Source organism: Clupea harengus, chromosome 24 (genome assembly GCF_900700415.2).
Source record: "Clupea harengus chromosome 24, Ch_v2.0.2, whole genome shotgun sequence".
Lineage (NCBI taxonomy): Eukaryota > Metazoa > Chordata > Actinopteri > Clupeiformes > Clupeidae > Clupea > Clupea harengus.
The window spans coordinates 17193849-17212765 of NC_045175.1; the positions used below are offsets into that span (position 1 = coordinate 17193849).

General features: G+C 42.2%; 2 protein-coding genes across 2 annotated transcripts; one reads left to right on the plus strand and one right to left on the minus strand.

Annotated features, from left to right (window-relative positions):
• Positions 1-1783: 1783 nt before the first annotated feature.
• LOC122128791 (adhesion G protein-coupled receptor E3-like) lies at positions 1784-13683 on the plus strand. Its single transcript, XM_042703580.1, has 13 exons — positions 1784-2230; positions 2523-2554; positions 2794-2865; positions 4499-4655; positions 6450-6569; positions 7077-7258; positions 7671-7832; positions 8703-8897; positions 9295-9527; positions 10124-10190; positions 11703-11782; positions 12316-12478; positions 13581-13683. Exons 1-13 carry the CDS (start codon positions 1963-1965, stop codon positions 13662-13664), a joined length of 1815 nt encoding a protein of 604 aa, XP_042559514.1. The 5' UTR covers positions 1784-1962; the 3' UTR covers positions 13665-13683.
• Positions 13684-14819: 1136 nt separating this feature from the next.
• Positions 14820-18871, minus strand: dnajb1b (DnaJ heat shock protein family (Hsp40) member B1b). The gene is made up of 3 exons (XM_012817430.3): positions 18282-18871; positions 16060-16697; positions 14820-15087 (listed from the first exon to the last, which is right to left on the minus strand). Exons 1-3 carry the CDS (start codon positions 18499-18501, stop codon positions 14854-14856), a joined length of 1092 nt encoding a protein of 363 aa, XP_012672884.2. The 5' UTR covers positions 18502-18871; the 3' UTR covers positions 14820-14853.
• Between the last annotated feature and the right edge of the window lie 46 nt (positions 18872-18917).

The following is an 18917-nucleotide window of genomic DNA, read 5'->3' on the forward strand; positions in this document are numbered from 1 at the left end:
GTCCCCGATTTTCTGATGGCTGTTGCTGGGAACCTCCAATAAACCAGCATTAGATGATCGCAGTGTTCTTGAAGCCAAGGTCACCTATAACTTATATGTTTGACGCAAAGTTACAACACCTAAGCAATTCATGTTTTTGTGACCATGGGCTAGTCCCCAGGCCAACTGCTACAACACCTTAACAACTGGAGGCTAGCTGCTAAGGTAGTAGCTACCAAGTACTTTGTATGTTACCCAATTAAATGGATTCAAACCGAGGCTGTTATAAGCAATAAATAGTTTATTTCAATACAGGTCTTCTTTTGTTTGCACTTGGTGGGGGTAACAAAACACGATGACAATACATACAGACATAAAAGAAAATAAAGCAAAACACATAACATAGGCCCTGGGGGCCAACCCAGAGTAACTACAGTAACACTGCTAGAGTACCTCTGACCAATATTCAACCATGAACCGTGATTACTAACACACTCATGCACACACTGGTGTAATACTGCAAAGTGCAAATGTTGTGAGGTCAAGATAAATCACACAGAGAACAAGCTTATACAGGTTGTGTCAAACTCCACACTCAACCACTAGGGGGGTGTTCACACAGCAACTTAAGGGCAGAATAATACCATAAATGTACCCACACAATGTTACATTGCAACTCACCCTGAGTTAGGCACCCAGGCCACAGAAAATGGGTGACAATAAGAAAAATATACAAGTAACAACAATGAGACACGTAGCTTCAGCTAAATCAGTCGATACACCAAGAACTAAATGAAAGAAATAAACAGAGGAAAACAGTGGCCAGACTATCAACTGTGGTCAATTGCTGCTGTGATCTACAAAAGAAAGGTTGGTTTTTTTACATTGACAGATATTGCACATTCTCCCTGATAAATGTATACTGTATCATCCCTTTAATAATTTGAAAAATAGACATTTGAATATAAAAACATTTCAGACGAGGAGGAGGAGTTTAACAAACACTGCAGTAAGCCATACGGCCGAGATCACAACATAACGTTGTTGCATACTAGGGGTGAGATGTGCGCTATACCTCAAACGCTGGCAGCGAGTCAGACTCGGTAGCAACCATAGTGCCTAATAGAAGGGACGGCACTCGAAACTGATGTGCACTTGTGCCACAACGCTTCAGGGGGGCTTTACTAGTTGAGACAAGAGACGAACAAAATACGTGCATGTGTTACGACTCTACACTGCATGTCTGTGACTTAACAGTTTGGGTTTGTTTTACATCCAAAGCATTCTAATCAGGCTACATAGTAGACAAGGCTAACCGGTAGAAAGTGATAGAAAGCCTAACGTTGCAAGTAAAAGCTTATATACCAAAGCCTAACGTGAAGTTCCGGCATGAAACTCCTGACAAGGTGCACTCCACAGCCAGCGTCCTACTCCCACCACCAACGGCAACGTGTGTTTCAAACAATCGGCGAGAGCATATCCTAGTTTATCTAGGGGAAAGTTACGAGCTCATTAACTCGCATTTTAGTCACAGGTGGGTGTAAGCCTGTGAACATCTACGTGGGCTGACCCTATCACATTTGCATTGTTTGTACATTACTAAACAAGTTGTTCAGCTTCAGCAGGAATCAGACAGATTACAGAGCCTACCTACCTACATTAATAAAACCTCGTCTTGTCTGTCGTCACTGCATTGAATCACTGTAATACTGGAATAGAATAGGATAAATGTAGCTTCTTCATTTATAGCATATACTGTACATGGCCCGCTCCGATGTACATTGACTTTTGAATAAGAATGTTGCTCTCCTTTCAGTTTGTAGCGCATTTGTGTCGTCATCTCACCTGGGTGTGCCGTAACAATGGGATGCTGTACAAATATTTAAACAAACAAGTGCAGAATTGTCTGCCTTTTGATACTTTGTTCAGGCAGAAGACAAATAATCAGAAGAATCGCCAGTGAGTATCTCGAGTGCGTACGAAATGCTCCGGCCTCTACTAACTACGCTGCTTGTGACAACATTGTGCTCCATCCTCTCGAGTACCCTCGCTCGTAGGGACTGCGCGGGGTCTCCTAAAGGCTGTAAGCCTGTGAAAGAGAATGTGGATGAGTGCGCTTTGGACCCCGGCATCTGCGGTGATGAGTTGGCTATCTGCAGAAACATGCGCAGAGGTTTCCACTGCGAGTGCCCAGACGGTTACTTACCTTCACCTGGTATAAACTGGAGAATCAACTTCACCGTCTGTAAAGGTACGAGGAAACGTCTCAGCGTAAAACCCACAGTCTAGGAGTAGCTGTCATGATCTTTTTTTAGTAGTGTAGCTTAGGTGATTTTGGCTTTTTTTTTTATTTAATTTTTTTTACTTATGCAGGGTTTTTATATATTCTTATTGCATCATCATCATTATTATTGTTGGTATTATTATTATTGTCATTGTTATTGTTGTTATTATTATCATTATTATTACATAATGTCCCCCCTTTCTCTCTCTCTCTCTCTCTCTCTCTCTCTCTCTCTCTCTCTCTCTGTGTGTGTGTTCAGAGCTGGACTCGATATTACCTGCCAGGAACAAGGTAAGAGTCAATTTACAATGAAGCAAACTGAGTTAACTTTACACAAGGTAACGCTCTGGATAGATTCTTTTCTGGTCTATTCTAATCTCTATGCATTCTGTTCTAATCAATTCTAATCTCTATGCATTCTTTTCTAGTCTATTCTAATCTCTATGCATTCTTTTCTAGTCTATTCCAAGCTCTATGCATTCTTTCAACAATGAGCCATGTTTTATTATATGTGACTATGGTAATTGCAGAACAGATTGGTCAGAGTGGATAGGCTAATGGAGATGATCAGAAACATGACAGAGGACGGTTTACCACTGAAGGTGGGTCTAACATAGAACACTGCAATTCCACTGTGATGTTATTGGTAGGAAGACTGGATCTTGTAATACCTTAAAGTAAGTAAGTAAGACTTTATTTATATAGGACATTTCGTACAAGAGTTGCAGTTCAAAGTGCTTTGCATAAAATCAATTAAAGCAAGCAGCAAGAGCAATACATGGAGTAAAATAATGACCAACATCGTATCAGAACCTGATGTTCCGATAGGCTTCTTGGATTACTAAAATCATGATAAAAGTAATAAAACCCTTCTGAAATAGTAAAAATAGTGCAAATTACAGTTAGTATCAACCCCACTGGAAAACACGAGGTAAAGGGGAATGGATAGACCTTTAAGAGACTTCTCCGGAGTTGTCTAGAAATAGGTCTAGAGAGTTTGTGGAGGCTTCCCTACCAAGCGGATTTATCTCTCATTTACCCCGAGAGTTTGTACAGGCTTCCAGTGCCCAAGAGGATATATCTCTCATTTACCCCACATGAAAACAACACACAGGAGTCTTTCTAATTCTAGAAAAGTTAGTCTCAACCCCACATGAAAACTATACTAGCGTGCACTTACAACAGAGAAATAAATAGTGCCAGATAAAATTAATAAAATGCTTTGGTAAAAAGATGCCTTTTGAAAGTGTCTAGCGTGTTTGCTTCCCTAATATTAATGGGTAATGTGTTAAAGTAACGTTATGCAACTATTTTACCAGTTCAAAATATTTTTTATGATACACTGATTTGTAATACGGAGAATGGCCTCTGTGCCATGAAAACATACATGAAATTAATTTGAATAGGAAATACAAAAATACATCATTGACCAGTTTAGAGATAATGACTTTTGATTGAGATAATAATTGAATCCTTCAAACATTTTTCAAATAATCCTCCATTTGCTTTTCTTTCAAAAACAAGGACATTTCTAAGTGACACCAAACCTTTGAACGGTAGTACACATACACATACACACACACACACACACACACACACACACACACACACACACACACACACACACACAAAAATAGTCTTTATGATACACTGAACCCCATTGCGCTACAAACTGTCTATCTTACATTAAGTGATGAGACCCTCATGTTGTTTTCTTGTTCTATGGCTCTGCTCCATATCTGACTTCATCATAGAAACAATTTACTCTTGATACATGTCATTTATGTTTTATAATATCATCCCATGATAAGTAAAGTAATATACAATACAATATATGCATATATTTTCTATAATCAATCTATCTACAATCTATCTTTTTCTAAAATATATCTGTCTATAATCTATCTTTTCTATAATCTATCTGTCTATAATCTATCTGTCTATAATCTATCTTTTCTATAATCTATCTGTCTATAATCTATGTTTTCGATAATCTATCTGTCTATAATCTATGTTTTCGATAATCTATCTATCTATAATCTATCTGTCTATAATCTATGTTTTCGATAATCTATCTGTCTATAATCTATGTTTTCGATAATCTATCTGTCTATAATCTATGTTTTCGATAATCTATCTATCTATAATCTATCTGTCTATAATCTATGTTTTCGATAATCTATCTGTCTATAATCTATCTTTTCTATAATCTATCTTCTATCTATAATTCTGCAGACTGTCTCCCTACTGCTGGATGAGTTGGCAGATGATGACCGCAGGCGCCCGGTTCGCCACAGACACGCGGTGCTCCTGTCTAAGAGGAAGCTGATATCCAAACTGGTGGAGCGAACCTCCACCCGCAGCTCCCTGAACTTCATCACCAAGAGCACAGGTTGGAGCACAGCGCTTAGGCTGCACAGGCCAAGAGCACAGCGCTTAGGCTTTATAGGCCAAAAGCACAGCGCTTAGGCTGCACAGGCCAAGAGCACAGCGCTTAGGCTTTATAGGCCAAAAGCACAGGTTGGAGCACAGCGCTTAGGCAGCACAGGCCAAGAGCACAGGTTGGAGCACAGCGCTTACATTTAGTCATTTAGCAGACGCTTTTATCCAATGCGACTTACAATGTATACACATTTTACATTTACACTGTTGGCACACTGCACATCAGGAGCAATTAGGGGTTCAGTGTCTTGCTCAAGGACGCTTCGACAGGGACTCGAACTAGCAACCTTCTGATTACTAAACGACTTCTCTACCTCCTGTACCACTGTCGCTTAGGCTGCACAGGCCAAGAGCACAGGTTGGAGCACAGCGCCCTTAAAGGTCTATTTCCCACTGGTGGTGTTCTTGTTGTCAATATGCCTTTAAAGCTCTGCAAGTTTTTTGTCCTAGAATCATAAAAAGAACACCCCCAGAAACCTTTAATCTTCTACGTATATGCCACTTGTGCATACATTTTTTTTAGTTAGAGGATATATACAAAAACATCAAGGCATGTCAGACTACCAAAAAAAGTATAACAGGCCTTAGACCTTTAAGGCTTGTCTAAGAAGAAGCTGATATCCAAACTGGTGGAGCGAACATTTTCACATCACAAATATAATGACCATACCATTTATTTCTCTGTAACTTGCACTATTTTTACTATTTCTCTGTAAAACTGTTTGAAGGGTATCATAGCACTGTCGGAAACCATATTGTGGCTTCAATATATCTCCTGTTATTCTCACAGATATTTCCCTAACGAATTTTCTAGTCCCCTGGGTGCGTCACCTTCCTTAAGCCTGTAAAGGAGAGTTTTATTATTTGTATTACTTTTATCATGATTTTAGTAATCCAAGAAGCCTATCGGAACATCAGGTTCTGATACGATGTTGATCATTATTTTACTCCATGTATTGCTCTTGCTGCTTGCTTTTATTGATTTTATGTAAAGCACTTTGAACTGCAACTCTTGTACAAAATGTGCTATATAAATAAAGTCTTACTTACTTACTTACTTACTTACTTACTTACTTACCTACTTACCCCTGTAGGATGTATCAGAACCACCCGCCCTCTGCCAGCCTACCCTATACAGCCCTCCTGAGGAAGTACATACATTAAAGTAGCGTAACGGAACGAAATCTCTTGAAATGTGCTGACTTTGACATTATGACAAACTAGTTAGTCAACAACTGTCCTAACACAGTCAAACATCAAGCAAGTGCAACACACAAGACAAAGCAAGACGGCAAATAAGCAACTTACTAGTTCGGCAGACAGTAGAAAACGGGCGGCTTCAGGCAATCCTACATTTAGCAGTAATATGCCTACGGACCCTGGTATGGCAATGGTACGGAGGCGATTCTCCATATTAAAAGTCATTGTAGCGCCCCAATTTTTTTAAAGCTGTTATTTTAAGGTAAAACTGCTTTTCTAACCCTAATCCTGATGTACAATTACTGCATAATGCCACTTTAAGAGAAAATCTAGGATGTATCAGAATCAGAAACGTTTTTATTGCCAAGTAGGTTTACACCTACCAGGAATTTTCTATGGTACATTGGTGCAAACAATAAACTTACACAATAAACATATTAAGTACTTTTACCATATATATATATAGAGCGAGAGAGAAATATGAAACCTCAACTTTAAATGACCGTCAGTGATTGATAGTTTTTGTTGTTGTTGTTTTCCCCAGAGGGGGAGATCCTGAGCATCGGACCAAACGCCTCCCTGACAGGATTCCCTCAGCTGAGGACCCCATCTGCTGACGTTTACCTGGATATCGACCTGGGAGGCATCGCCCGGAAGAACAACGGTATTCCCACAGCAGCGATTCCCACAGTTGGCAATTACTGGCATGCAAAATACACTGGCTGTTTTCTCCACTATAAGGACGGACCCTATGGCCCACCACTAAGTATTAGGCTGCAGAGGTGTAGGTTTTTGCATTCGTCTTTGGTTGTACATGTGGTATTTGAACTCCATTTTGATGTTTTGAGCATGTCTTTAACAGTGCTTAGTATTCACAACAAAGTGCACAAATGCATGGGGCATGTGGTAAACAGTAAACTGTAAAATACTGCAAAAATATGGGGGGTGGGGGGAGGGGGCTGTGGCGCAACATCCATGGGGACCCCGGGTTCGAATCCGACTCGCTTGTCATTTCCTGATCCCACTCCCAATCTCTCTCCAGCTCATTTCCTGTCTCTCTTCGCTGTCCTGTCCTATTAAAGGCAAAAAAAGGCCAAAAATAATGGTCAGCAGAGGTGTAGAAACCTTTTTCTTGCATTGCCCTATCTGGATCTGTTTGTCTCACCCCTAGGTTCAGCATCAGTGGCTCTTGTTGGCTACAGCAACATGCAGGATGTTCTCGAGGCTGAACTCTTCCACACCGAGGAAAACGGCACGAGAACAATCATCTCCAGAGTGGTGTCGGCTACCTTAGAGGACGTCTTTGACGCAGAGCTTTCAAATTCAGTCAACTTCACCCTCAGGCATATCAACGTAAGTGACTTGTCCTGTAAACACAAACAAACAATCAAATAACAAAACAAAACAAAAAGAATGATGCATGAATTCTCACACTGTTTCAATTATTTTACATATAAAGTTGATGATGGTTTATAACGTTAGTGAATGGTAATTCCTTATTTGTTCAGTTATTTATTCTTATTTAGTAATTATATTCAGAAACACTGTATGTACCCTGATTATATGGCCTGTTGCAATAACATATTTGATTGAAATAAGGATATTAGACCTTTCCATCCATCTAACCTCTAAATATGTCATCTCATTAGTTGAATTAATGTATCCATACCCTGCTCTGAGGACAACTACACAAAGATGCTGAGCATTTATACTCAATGAAAACCTTGTAACCTTTAACCTTTCACCTTTAAACTATCTTCCTTAGGTTTCTTACAGGCGGGGTAAGGTTTATTGCGTCTACTGGAACGAGAGTGCATGGATCGAGGACGGCTGCACTATGAGCAAAACTAACTACACACACACCGTGTGCACCTGTGTACATCTCTCCACGTTCTCCCTCATCATGCAGACGGACGGCCGAACTCAGGTGTGAAATGCATAAGTAAGACGAAAGACCGGGGTGGATTAACAAAACAAAAAAAGATGAAAAACTCTTTAGACATCACAAACACCCATGTGAGTAAATATTCATTTGTAAAACATCAGGTGACTAATTAAGCCTTTGAGAAAGTTCTGTGGAGACAATTCAAACTCAATTCGCACTCAAAGATGAGGAGGACATTATATTGACAATCAGAGAAATGAATCATAGGCACTCCGCATCTCTGCACAGTTATCTGTTATCTTGCCATGCTAACTGGCAACTGCACTTGTTATCTTGCACGGATAACTGCACATATATACCTTAGGCATTATGCACCTCTGCACATGCTATCGAATTATAGATAGAAGATATATTGTAGAAAAGATAGATTGTAGATTGGTAGATTATAGAAAAGATATGCATATATATTACTTTACTTATCATGGATAGGTACTGTCGCCCTTCAGGTGTAACTCTCAAACTTCCTCTAAAAAATCTCATATTTTTACACAGTGCCACATGACACATAATATGACAAAACACGACACAACACAACACATTACACGACAAGACAAGACAAGACAACACAACACAACACAACACAACACATTACACAACAAGACAAGACAACACAACACAACACAACACATTACACGACAAGACAAGACAACACAACACAACACAACACATTACACGACAAGACAAGACAACACAACACAACACAACACAACACAACACAACACAACACATTACATTACATTACATTACATGACACAACATATTACACGACACAACACAACAATCACAAGGAAACGCAGCCGCAACGCACACGCAAACGCAGCCTTATGCTAACAGTAACTTTGTTCTTGTCAGGACCCTGCCCTGAGGCTGCTCAACATCCTCACCACCATGCTGGGGCTGGTTTTCCTCACTCTGGCTGTGTTGACCTTTGCCCTCCGCCGGAAGAACCCGCAAATTACCAACACGGCTCGCCTCAACCTCTCAGCCTGCTTGCTGGTTGCTCACGTCCTCTTCCTGGTTGTCCAGAGCAACAACCACATGCAGGAGGTGATTATCAGTGATCACAGATATCACCATAGATATCACCATAGATATCACCATAGACATGTTGAATCTCACTGCCTCCTTATAAAGATGTGGTAATTCTGATAGAGAGGGTGATGATGATGTTTGCGTCAAAACTCCGACATAATGTTGAGAGTGTTTACAACACACCACGGTCTATTTGACCCTAGATTCATAGAGATATTTATGGTGATATCTACGATAATGATGATGATGATGATGATGATGATTCCAGTGTTGAACCTCTCTGCTGATTCACAAAGATGATTGCGGTGATCCTGATGAATGCTGTTGATGATGATGGTGATGATGATGGTGATGATGATGGTGATGATGATGGTGATACCGACACCATTATTGATTCTCTCTGGCCCCGCAGGTATCCTGTGGAGTGCTTTCAGTCTTTGTGCACTTCCTCTACCTGTGCTGCTTCGTCTGGTTGACCATAGAGGCTGCATTACTCCTCATGTCCACTAGGGGCCTTGAGCAGTTCACCCCAGATACGCAGCAGCTGGCCTCCTGGAAGTACATGTATGTGATTGGCTATGGGCTACCCCTTGTCATCGTTGGCGTGTCTGTTGGACTGAAGCCTGATGGATATGGAAGTCAGCAGTGAGTCTCATTAAAGTAGCAGTATGTGTTTTTAGTGTTTAAAGTGGCAGTATGTGATTTTAGTGTTAGAGGTGAAGGTCAGGTACCTAACAGACATTTTTATCCAAAGCAATCGGGAATCAAACTCGCGTTTTCACCTCTGTACCATCACACCGCATATTAACTTATAAAAATATTAAGCACTTTGAGCTGCATTGTTTTGTATGGAAGGTGTTATACAAATAAGGTGTATTATTATTATTTGAATTATATTAAATTATAAACAAATGGCGGCAGTGAGGAGGTGAATGGTAAAAAACTTTCAGCTAACAGCAAGTGGGTAGGACCCCATCCCTCTCCATCAGACCTCTGTCCAAAATTCCCATATCTCTCCTCAGTATACAGTTGTGTTATATGGTGCATTGGCCTGGAGATGAATACAAATTATCCAGTGCAGCTTGAAGAATTGCCCACTATAACAATGCAGGATTCTAGAATTACAGACATTCTTAGTAACAGTGTTATGTAAGACTTAGCCACAATAGGTGCCCACTCATTACAGATGTTCTCATGAAAACGTTACAGCTACTTAAATTGTTTGGTCACTGTGTGTACAGATGTTGGTTGAGCCGTACAGATGGTTTTATCTGGAGTTTCCTTGGCCCTGTGTTTTTCATCCTTGCTGTGAGTATACTAAGACATGAAATGTGTTTAAACTACAATGACTGAGTATATTAAGACATGAAATGAATGAAGTGTTTAAACTACAATGACTGAGTATACTAAGACATGAAATGAAGTGTTTAAACTACAATTACAGGCATCTTTATACTCCCTGCAAAGTCCTTGAACTATACTTACCTTCAGTGGCGGCGCCAGAGATTTTTTTCTGCAGGTGCTATGGGGGAGCTCTACGTTTTACTGAGGGTGCTATGAAATGAGGGTGATAGCCTATGTGTCACATGGTTCTCTTTTACAACACCTCCCCACCATACCGTCTGTCATTTGTTTACATATTTGCTCTCAAAAGCGTCTTTTGGGGTCCATGAAAAGCGATATTCAAATCGATTGTATTATTATCATTAGGCTGCTTTCGACGGACACGCACATAGCCGCGTTCATTTGTGACGGTCACTGACTAAATGCATGCAGCATGTTATAGATTTCGCAATCCCAAATATTTCACTTACTTCAATGGGGGTTAAAGTTGGGCGCCTGGTGACCACAAGGTCACCACTACCATGTCAGACACAGTGAAATTAAACTAAACTTAAACTAAATACAAAGAGTTCAATTCATTTTAAACTGAAGAGGGGAAATTAGAATAGCAGATATAATTAGCTAAAAAAGTAAAAGAGTCAGAAATGCATTCAATTATTTCAGTTCACAATCATCAATAATCACATAGATCCTTTGTTGGACTCCAAACATGCGAGGTTGATATTTCTGGAGTATTGGTCTTCTCGGACCAACCTGGGCGTTCATGCATATGTCACCGATGCAGCTAGCACCATGGTTAGCACCCTTAGTAGCGGTGGAGGGTTGACATCCTTGACCACGACGTTCCACTTCTTCAAAATCCACATTCACAATCCACAGATATCCGGGCATTTCTTCTTCTTCTTTTTCTACATTACTCTCGTTTCTCAATGATTCTTCCAAACGTGGACATTTAGGTAGCAAAAAACGATGCATTGTTGATGTTAACTTGAAACTACCGCACACTAGCTCGCTTTCTCCTTCAACCGCCCTGGAATGTCAACGTTCACGCGTGCAACGTGAAAATTGGGTCAAAGTTATTACAGAATGATTGCTCTGTGTCTAAAACAATCTGTTCATTTCGATCTGTTATTATTATCACACAATAAATAACACAAAAATTAAATTAAATAACAATAATAAATAAACCATTATTTTCTTGGGGGTGCTATGGGTGTGCTATGGCTAATCCAGGGGGAGCTATAGCACACCCTAGCACCCCCCTGGCTCCGCCCCTGTTTACCTTAATCTTGATATTCAATGAACATTCTTTAGATGCTTACATTCATCAGAATGTACAATTCTGCTGTATACCCTAGAATGGACACAATTTACAGATATGAAATAATGCATGCTGTCGTTACATAGGCCTAGTTGCCTACTGTAAGGATCAAAGAGAGTAGTGAACACCACTGTCTCTGTTATCTTCTTGAACAGGTGAATGCTATACTCCTAATCACCATTTTCACCATCCTCCAACGGTCAGAATGTCACATTTCTAAAATCAGATACGCCAGGTAAGTAAATTGATTACCCCTAGTCCATAGCCGTTGTGTCACAATGTATCATATTACAAATATTGAACCTAAAGAATTACACATAATGTCATAGTGATACAAGTATCATTTTAAGATTAAAACAACCAGCCTGATAAATGTGCAACAATGAAGACGTTTCACTGGTCTAGAATCAGGTCCATGCCAAAGGTTAGAATGTTTTCTTGACTTGACATTTTGACCTTTTGACCTGACCTCTGACACCTCAGAAATGATGTCCGTATCACCCGGACAAGGGACAATAACTAAAAGATCGCACTGTATGAATGCACCTGCACAAATCTGTCTGTCTGTATCATTACTGTTGTAACAATAGGAATGGTCATTATCTTGTCTTATTGTCAATGATCTTCATTGTCTCTTTGTGTTTGTCTGCCTTCCCCACTGCTCAAACTGGCTACTATGAAATCAGAATGATATGTCCATTGTTTGTTTAAAAATCAATAAAACCTTTGATCACAAAAAAAACAACAACAACATTGTGTCTGCAACAGAGGCCTGGCGCAGAAAGCCATGTTCCAGACCTCCATCCTCGGTCTCCCTTGGCTGCTTGGCCTTCCAGCGCCTAGCAACAGAGGCCTTGAGGTATTAGTCATTGTTGTCCACTCCCTGCAGGGATTCTGCATCTTCCTGATCCACTGCGTATTCAGTGAAGAGGTAAGCTCACCAGCATTGCCCACTCACACTGTATATTACGGTAAGCTCACCAGCAATGCCCACTCACACTGTATATTACGGTTAGCTCACAAGCATTGCCCACTTTCACTGTATATTACGGTAAGCTCACAAGCAGTGCCCACCTTCACTGTATATTACGGTTAGCTCACCAGCAATGCCCACTCACACTGTATATTACGGTAAGCTCACAAGCAGTGCCCACTTACGCTGTATATTACGGTAAGCTCACCAGTAGTGCCCACTTACGCTGTATATTACGGTAAGCTCACAAGCAGTGCCCACCTTCACTGTATATTACGGTAAGCTCACCAGCAGTGCCCACCTTCACTGTATATTACGGTAAGCTCACAAGCAGTGCCCACCTTCGCTGTATATTACGGTAAGCTCACCAGTAGAGCCCACTTACGCTGTATATTACGGTAAGCTCACCAGTAGTGCCCACTTATGCTGTATATTACGGTAAGCACACAAGCAGTGCCCACTTACGCTGTATATTACGGTAAGCACACAAGCAGTGCCCACCTTCACTGTATATTACGGTAAGCTCACCAGTAGTGCCCACTGTATATTACGGTAAGCTCACCAGCAATGCCCACTCACACTGTATATTACGGTAAGCTCACAAGCAGTGCCCACTTACGCTGTATATTACGGTAAGCTCACCAGTAGTGCCCACCTTCACTGTATATTACGGTAAGCTCACCAGCAGTGCCCACCTTTACTGTATATTACGGTAAGCTCACCAGCAGTGCCCACCTTTACTGTATATTACGGTAAGCTCACAAGCAGTGCCATTATGGAGATTGTGGACAGCAAGCCCATTCAAAATAAACGCTAACAAATTCCACCCATATAGCACTCTTATCCCAAGACTATCAATCGTTCTGCGCTGCTTCACTAGGATTGATTTAGAAATGTCAAATAAGAGTGATAGAGTGATAGAGTGATATAGAGTAAGAGTGATAGTTAGAGTGATAGAGAAAGTGATAGAGTAAAAGATGAGAGTAAGAGTGATAAAGATAGATAGAGTGATAGAACTGTGCTGCCCCACCCTTTGACAAACGTGTCTGTCTGCCATCAGGTGAGACACCAGTACATGACATGGTGGAAGAAGTTCAGGCCCTCTGGTGAAGTCCAAATCTGCCAATGCTTTGCCAAGCAGTGAGGGACATATTCACTCAGTTTGAATATTGAACATTTAAAAAAGGATAAAGGATAGACGATAAAGACATCAGCCAAAAAAAAATAAACAATAAACAATAAAAAATAAACAATAAACACGCTCCTGTTTTCTGAACAACAAAAAAGTCTTTATTTTAAATGTTCATTTTTACATGAAAGGTGATTTTTCAAATATAAAAAAAAGGGAAATAAAAAAAAAACATTAAAGTTACTCATTGTTGGCATAAGAGACCACCGATATCAATACATTCTTTCATCAGGACTACATCTTAAGACAATACAATGTATAGTGCAGTTGTTCCAAGTGTTCAAAACAATAGCCCACATTCCTGAAGAATAAGTCTGAGTCCTTCAAAAGTTACTCAGTTAAACACCCAGCTAAATTGCTTTGGGTGGCATCATGTGCTCAGAAATGAAACCCATGATGTCCAGCAGAGGAAACTTGTGCACACACACACACACACACACACACACACAATCTAAACCCAAGGTTTGAGCTTTGGAATCACTGGCTGTCAATCAATCAAATTTGATTGACAGACCAGGTGGTCGAGCAACATATAGCCTATGACTAAGACAGTGTGCCGCATCACCATGGAAACCAGCACGACAGACGACACACATATTTTTCCGTTTACGGCACAAGCTTCTTCTCTCCGCCGACATGGACCCCTCTTTGACAAGAAAGGCCGTTAGATGATAACAGTACTATATTTAGCAGCTAACCCAAAGGCCTCAAATGCAAGCAACTCCATAAAGACATTCAGAAATTAACATTGCTTCATAAAGAAAATATTCTTTGCCCCTTTTGAAAACAGCAGAACCAAAACAATTAAAACAAACAATAGAAAAAAAAAAAAAAAAAAGAAGTAGTCAGAATACTCTGTGCTTCAATGATGCAATACTGGCAGTGTCCACCTGGAGGCAGCATATCCCAAGGATTTTAGGACCAACAGCGTTCTTGTAAACAAAAGTCCCCTGAGTCCTGTTTTCAGGCTGATTACCATGCAGCCTTCTCCATCTCATTTGGTGGTTGTTTGGAGTATGTGTGTGTGTGTGTGTGTGTGTGTGTGTGTGTGTGTGTGTGTGTGTGTGTGTGTGTGTGTGTGTGTGTGTGTGTGTGTGTGTGTGTGTGTGTGGGGGGGGGCCGTGGGGAGACAAGTTGTTGGGGTTCATGATGCGGGCAGCACCTGGGCGATGGTGTCGCGGGCACTCTGGCTCAGCCTCTCGGGGAACTTGACCTCGAACTCGACGACGAGGTCGCCCCGGCGCTCTGGGTTCTTGGGCAGCGGGAGCCCCTCCCCCGTGACGCGCCGCTTCATGCCGGGCCGCACGACGTCCTGCATCGTCACGGTGACGGTGCGCCCGTCCAGCGTAGGGGCGTTCACAGTGCAGCCACAGAGAGCCTGAGGGAGGGGAAGAGAGACAGTACGTTACGCTTTTGGTTTATTTATTTATTCTTTGTTTGTTTGTTTGTTGTTATTTTGCTGTTGTGTACACATAGGCATTTGGATGTCTTATCCTTAGTATGACTGCCTTGCCAAAAACACAGATAGAAAGATAGAGATAGAGAGAATGAAATAACAAAAAGGCAGAAGGGGGTGGTTGTAACAGGTGTGACAGAAACAGGTAAGGCAAGGCTGAGGCCAGAGTCCAGCGAGAGACTCCACTGGTATTTATGCACACCTCTTCCTATCTGCACCAGAGAGGAGGGGCAGATAGGGAGAGGGCAGTAGAACAGTAGAACATTTACTGACTGACATTTACTGACGCAGCACTGTATCCTCTCCCTTATCTTTTCACCACAAGTAAAAAAAACTTTTTTTTTTAAAAGACGTCATAAACTGATACTTGAAGTGTGCCAATATCTTTCACCCTGGAGGACATTGTGTGACTGACTCTTCATTCTAGGGATTTTCAAAGACAAACAAGAGCCTGTAGAAACCAAACCCGCCTCCTCCATGCACAGGTGTGTGTGTGTGTGTATGTGTGTGTGTGTGTGTGTGTGAGTGTGTGAGTGTGTGTGTGAGTGTGTGTGTGTGTGTGCGTGCGTGTGAGTGTGTGTGTGTGTGTGTGTGAGTGTTTAAGTGTGAGAGTGTGTGTGTGTGTGTGCGAGTGTGTGAGTGTTTGAGTGTGTGTGTGTGAGCATTTTTTAAGTGGTTTCAGGCTAAACCCACTCAACACTGCTATCAACTGAGGCTGCCCAAACAAAGAGGGAGTTATGGCAACAAAGAACGTTCTAGAGTGCCTGAGATGACTTCTGAAAAAATTACATTTGTGCTTTTGTCCAGTTCAAAAAAAGGGATATCTCTACATTGATTGGACAAAAAGTGGTTCTTAAGATGACTGACAGGGTCAGAGGTGAAAAGGTCACTCACCTCCCTGAGTGTGATCTTGGCCGGGTAGACCACGTCGGAGCCGTCGCGCCGGAACACGGCATGCGGCTTGTCCTTGACGACGAAGACGACGTCGGCGGGGAGGTTGGTGGGCGTCTCGTCGCCCTCGCCGGGGAAGGTGATCTTGGTGCCCTCCTTCCAGCCGCGCTTAATCTCCACCGCCAGGATCTTGTCCTCGGAGCACGTGCTGCGCCCGTCGGCGATCAGGCGCCTGCGGGAGATCTTCATCTTCTTGGTGCAGCCCACGATCACCTCCTCCAGGCTCACGCTCAGCTCGTGCACCACCGGCGGGTCCTTCTTCCTTTGCGCAGGGCGCCCCGTGCCGCCTGTCCTCCCCGAGGGGAAGGACATGCCGGGCATGCCGCCCATACCACCCATGCCGCCCATCCCGCCCATCCCGGGCATGCCGCCCATGCTGGCAAAGCTGGCGAAGGGGTCGTCTGTGCCCATGTCCTCCATGCCGCCGTTGCGCCCGAAGAGGACGTCGAAGGCGCTGCGGCCGCCAAAGAACTCAGAGAACATGGCGTGCGGGTCGCCCTGGAAGGTGTAGGTGAAGTTGGGGCCCATGCCGCCACCGCCACAGCCCCCGCCGCCGCCGCCGGGGATGCCGCCCTTCAGGCCTGTGAGTAGAGAGAGAGAGAGAGAGAGAGAGAGAGAGAGAGAGAGAGAGAGAGAGAGAGAGAGAGAGAGCGCAAGAAAAGAAGGGAGAGGAGAGGGAGTCAGTAAGGAGGGCCATTTAGAAGACTACTGGACTCAGTAAAACAGGACTTCAACCAAACAGGAAGTGCTGTGTTCATGACATGACTAGGGTGAGACAACAAGTGTGTAAAGTGTGTGATATGTGTGTGTGGAGTGTGTGTGTGTGTGCGTGTGTGTGTGTGGTGAGGGTTATGTGTGCTGGGGAGGAAGTGTCTCACAAGAAGAACAACAAAAAAACAGGGTGGGGTGGACTGTTAGACTTTATATAGATACAGGTTCGTCTGAGAAGAAAGTGAACCAGATTACAAAATCCTACAATTTGGAACTGACCACCAAGCAGACTAACATACATTTGAAAATCTGAATTTCTGGTCAAGTTTGGCAATAGAAAAATATTCTCTCTCTGAGAAACTATCTTTACATGTAAATTATCGTGTTAGTTTGCCATAGTCTAACACGCTTTCTGAAAACGTTAATCATTCATTATGTATTCATTTTTGGATCCCCATCGGCTTCCACAAAGTGGTCACTAATCTCCCTCGGGTCCACAAAAAAACAACAGTAAAAAAGACAACAACTCAATAAGACAAGAAAATGCAATATAAGCCAAATATAAATATAAAACAATAGGTGAAATTACTATTATCTGTATCTGACTTTCTACAGAAACTGAAACTAAACAGTCACTTTCAAATGTTTCTTTATGGTTATTGAGGTAAATAGACACAGGTCTATCTCTGTAGTTATCCTTTCCATGTTGTCAGACACTTATAACTACGTGTGGATGTCGGCATCGCGTAAGGATTCGCATAGTTGCATTTGTCGGATAATGACAGTCTGACTAGTCTACATGCGAGTTCAGGCGGTACGTTTCCGTTCATGAACTTGCTGGCAGAGTCCCGGGGACGTTCCAAGCCTCCACCCATTTGTGACGCGTTGACTCGAAGTTTCCAGCAGACTCGCGTCTATCCAGAGGGCAAACCCGGCGTGACCAATCCGGGGATACCATTCTATCCATATATTTAATGTACCATCACCTAACTCTGTATCCCAATGCTAACCTATAAGTGTTTTTACACATGGATCGTCATCTTTTTCACTTCTGCAAGTCTGCGACTAGTCCTACTAGGTTTCGTTTGTAGCCAACTGTATGGCAATGACTAACTGTTAAATAACGTAAATGTAGAAGCTTGACGCTTTGCTATTCTGGGTCAACCGCGTTTCGGATTAAAGTCAGCTTATGCATGCTGGATCTTGCACACACTCGCCTAGTTCTAAATGTCATGAATGCGCCCAATGTTCGCTGTGCGTGTCAAAGCACATGGTGTAATCACATTTGCCGCTGCCATAAATGCGAACGTTACTGTTAATTTTGACAGGGGTTAACGATGCTGTTACATTGACAGGAGTTAACTGGGCAGATCAACGTTATATATTTGTTTAAATGTGATCAACATTATTCATACGTAGACACTCTCTGGATAAGACTAAACAAAATGACCCACCTTCTTCCCCATATTTGTCGTAGATGTCTTTCTTGTTTGAGTCACTAAGTACATCGTATGCCTCAGCGATTTCTTTGAATTTCTCCTCCGCGTCTGGCGACTTGTTTTTGTCCGGATGATAGCGCAGAGCCTGCTTGCGATAAGCCTTCTTGATCTCATCGTCCGATGCACCTTTCTGTATTCCCAAAACACTGTAGTACTCTTTACCCATTTTCACCATCGGGCTTCACTTAAGCGAGTTTATCAGCACAGATCTACTAAGTGTGTTAGCTAGTTAGCTAACTTAATGTCAAGTTCGACGACGGTAATACAACTAAATGCCCCACGTCATGCACTTATGTGCGCGAGTTCATCCGACCTAACATTGAAAACGATAGTATCAATAAACTTTTCTTCAGTATTATCCGCTTGCAAGTGCCAGTGAGTTTGTAACTCAACGAGCTGTCAGACGGAGCAACCCAACAATCCAGTTTATGAAGACCTCCCTCTCTGCCTCTCTCAATTATATAGGCACGCAGCAACTTCGAGAATATTCTGCAAGATCCAAGCGCTTCCGAAACTAGTCAGTTTCTTCTGTTTATTCTAAACAATATGACAACCCCGCCCATTACGTTGCGTCACACTACAAGAGTCGAG

Excerpts from the sequence above, each read along its gene's own strand:
- LOC122128791 (XM_042703580.1), top strand. The coding sequence starts at position 1,963 with ATGCTCCGGCCTCTACTAACTACGCTGCTTGTGACAACATTGTGCTCC. Across the intron at positions 9,528-10,123 it reads GATGGATATGGAAGTCAGCA|ATGTTGGTTGAGCCGTACAG; the intron begins GTGAGTCTCATT and ends CTGTGTGTACAG. Across the intron at positions 12,479-13,580 it reads ACTGCGTATTCAGTGAAGAG|GTGAGACACCAGTACATGAC; the intron begins GTAAGCTCACCA and ends GTCTGCCATCAG.
- dnajb1b (XM_012817430.3), bottom strand. The coding sequence starts at position 18,501 with ATGGTGAAAATGGGTAAAGAGTACTACAGTGTTTTGGGAATACAGAAA. Across the intron at positions 16,698-18,281 it reads CGACAAATATGGGGAAGAAG|GCCTGAAGGGCGGCATCCCC; the intron begins GTGGGTCATTTT and ends CTCTACTCACAG. Across the intron at positions 15,088-16,059 it reads CCAAGATCACACTCAGGGAG|GCTCTCTGTGGCTGCACTGT; the intron begins GTGAGTGACCTT and ends CCCCTCCCTCAG.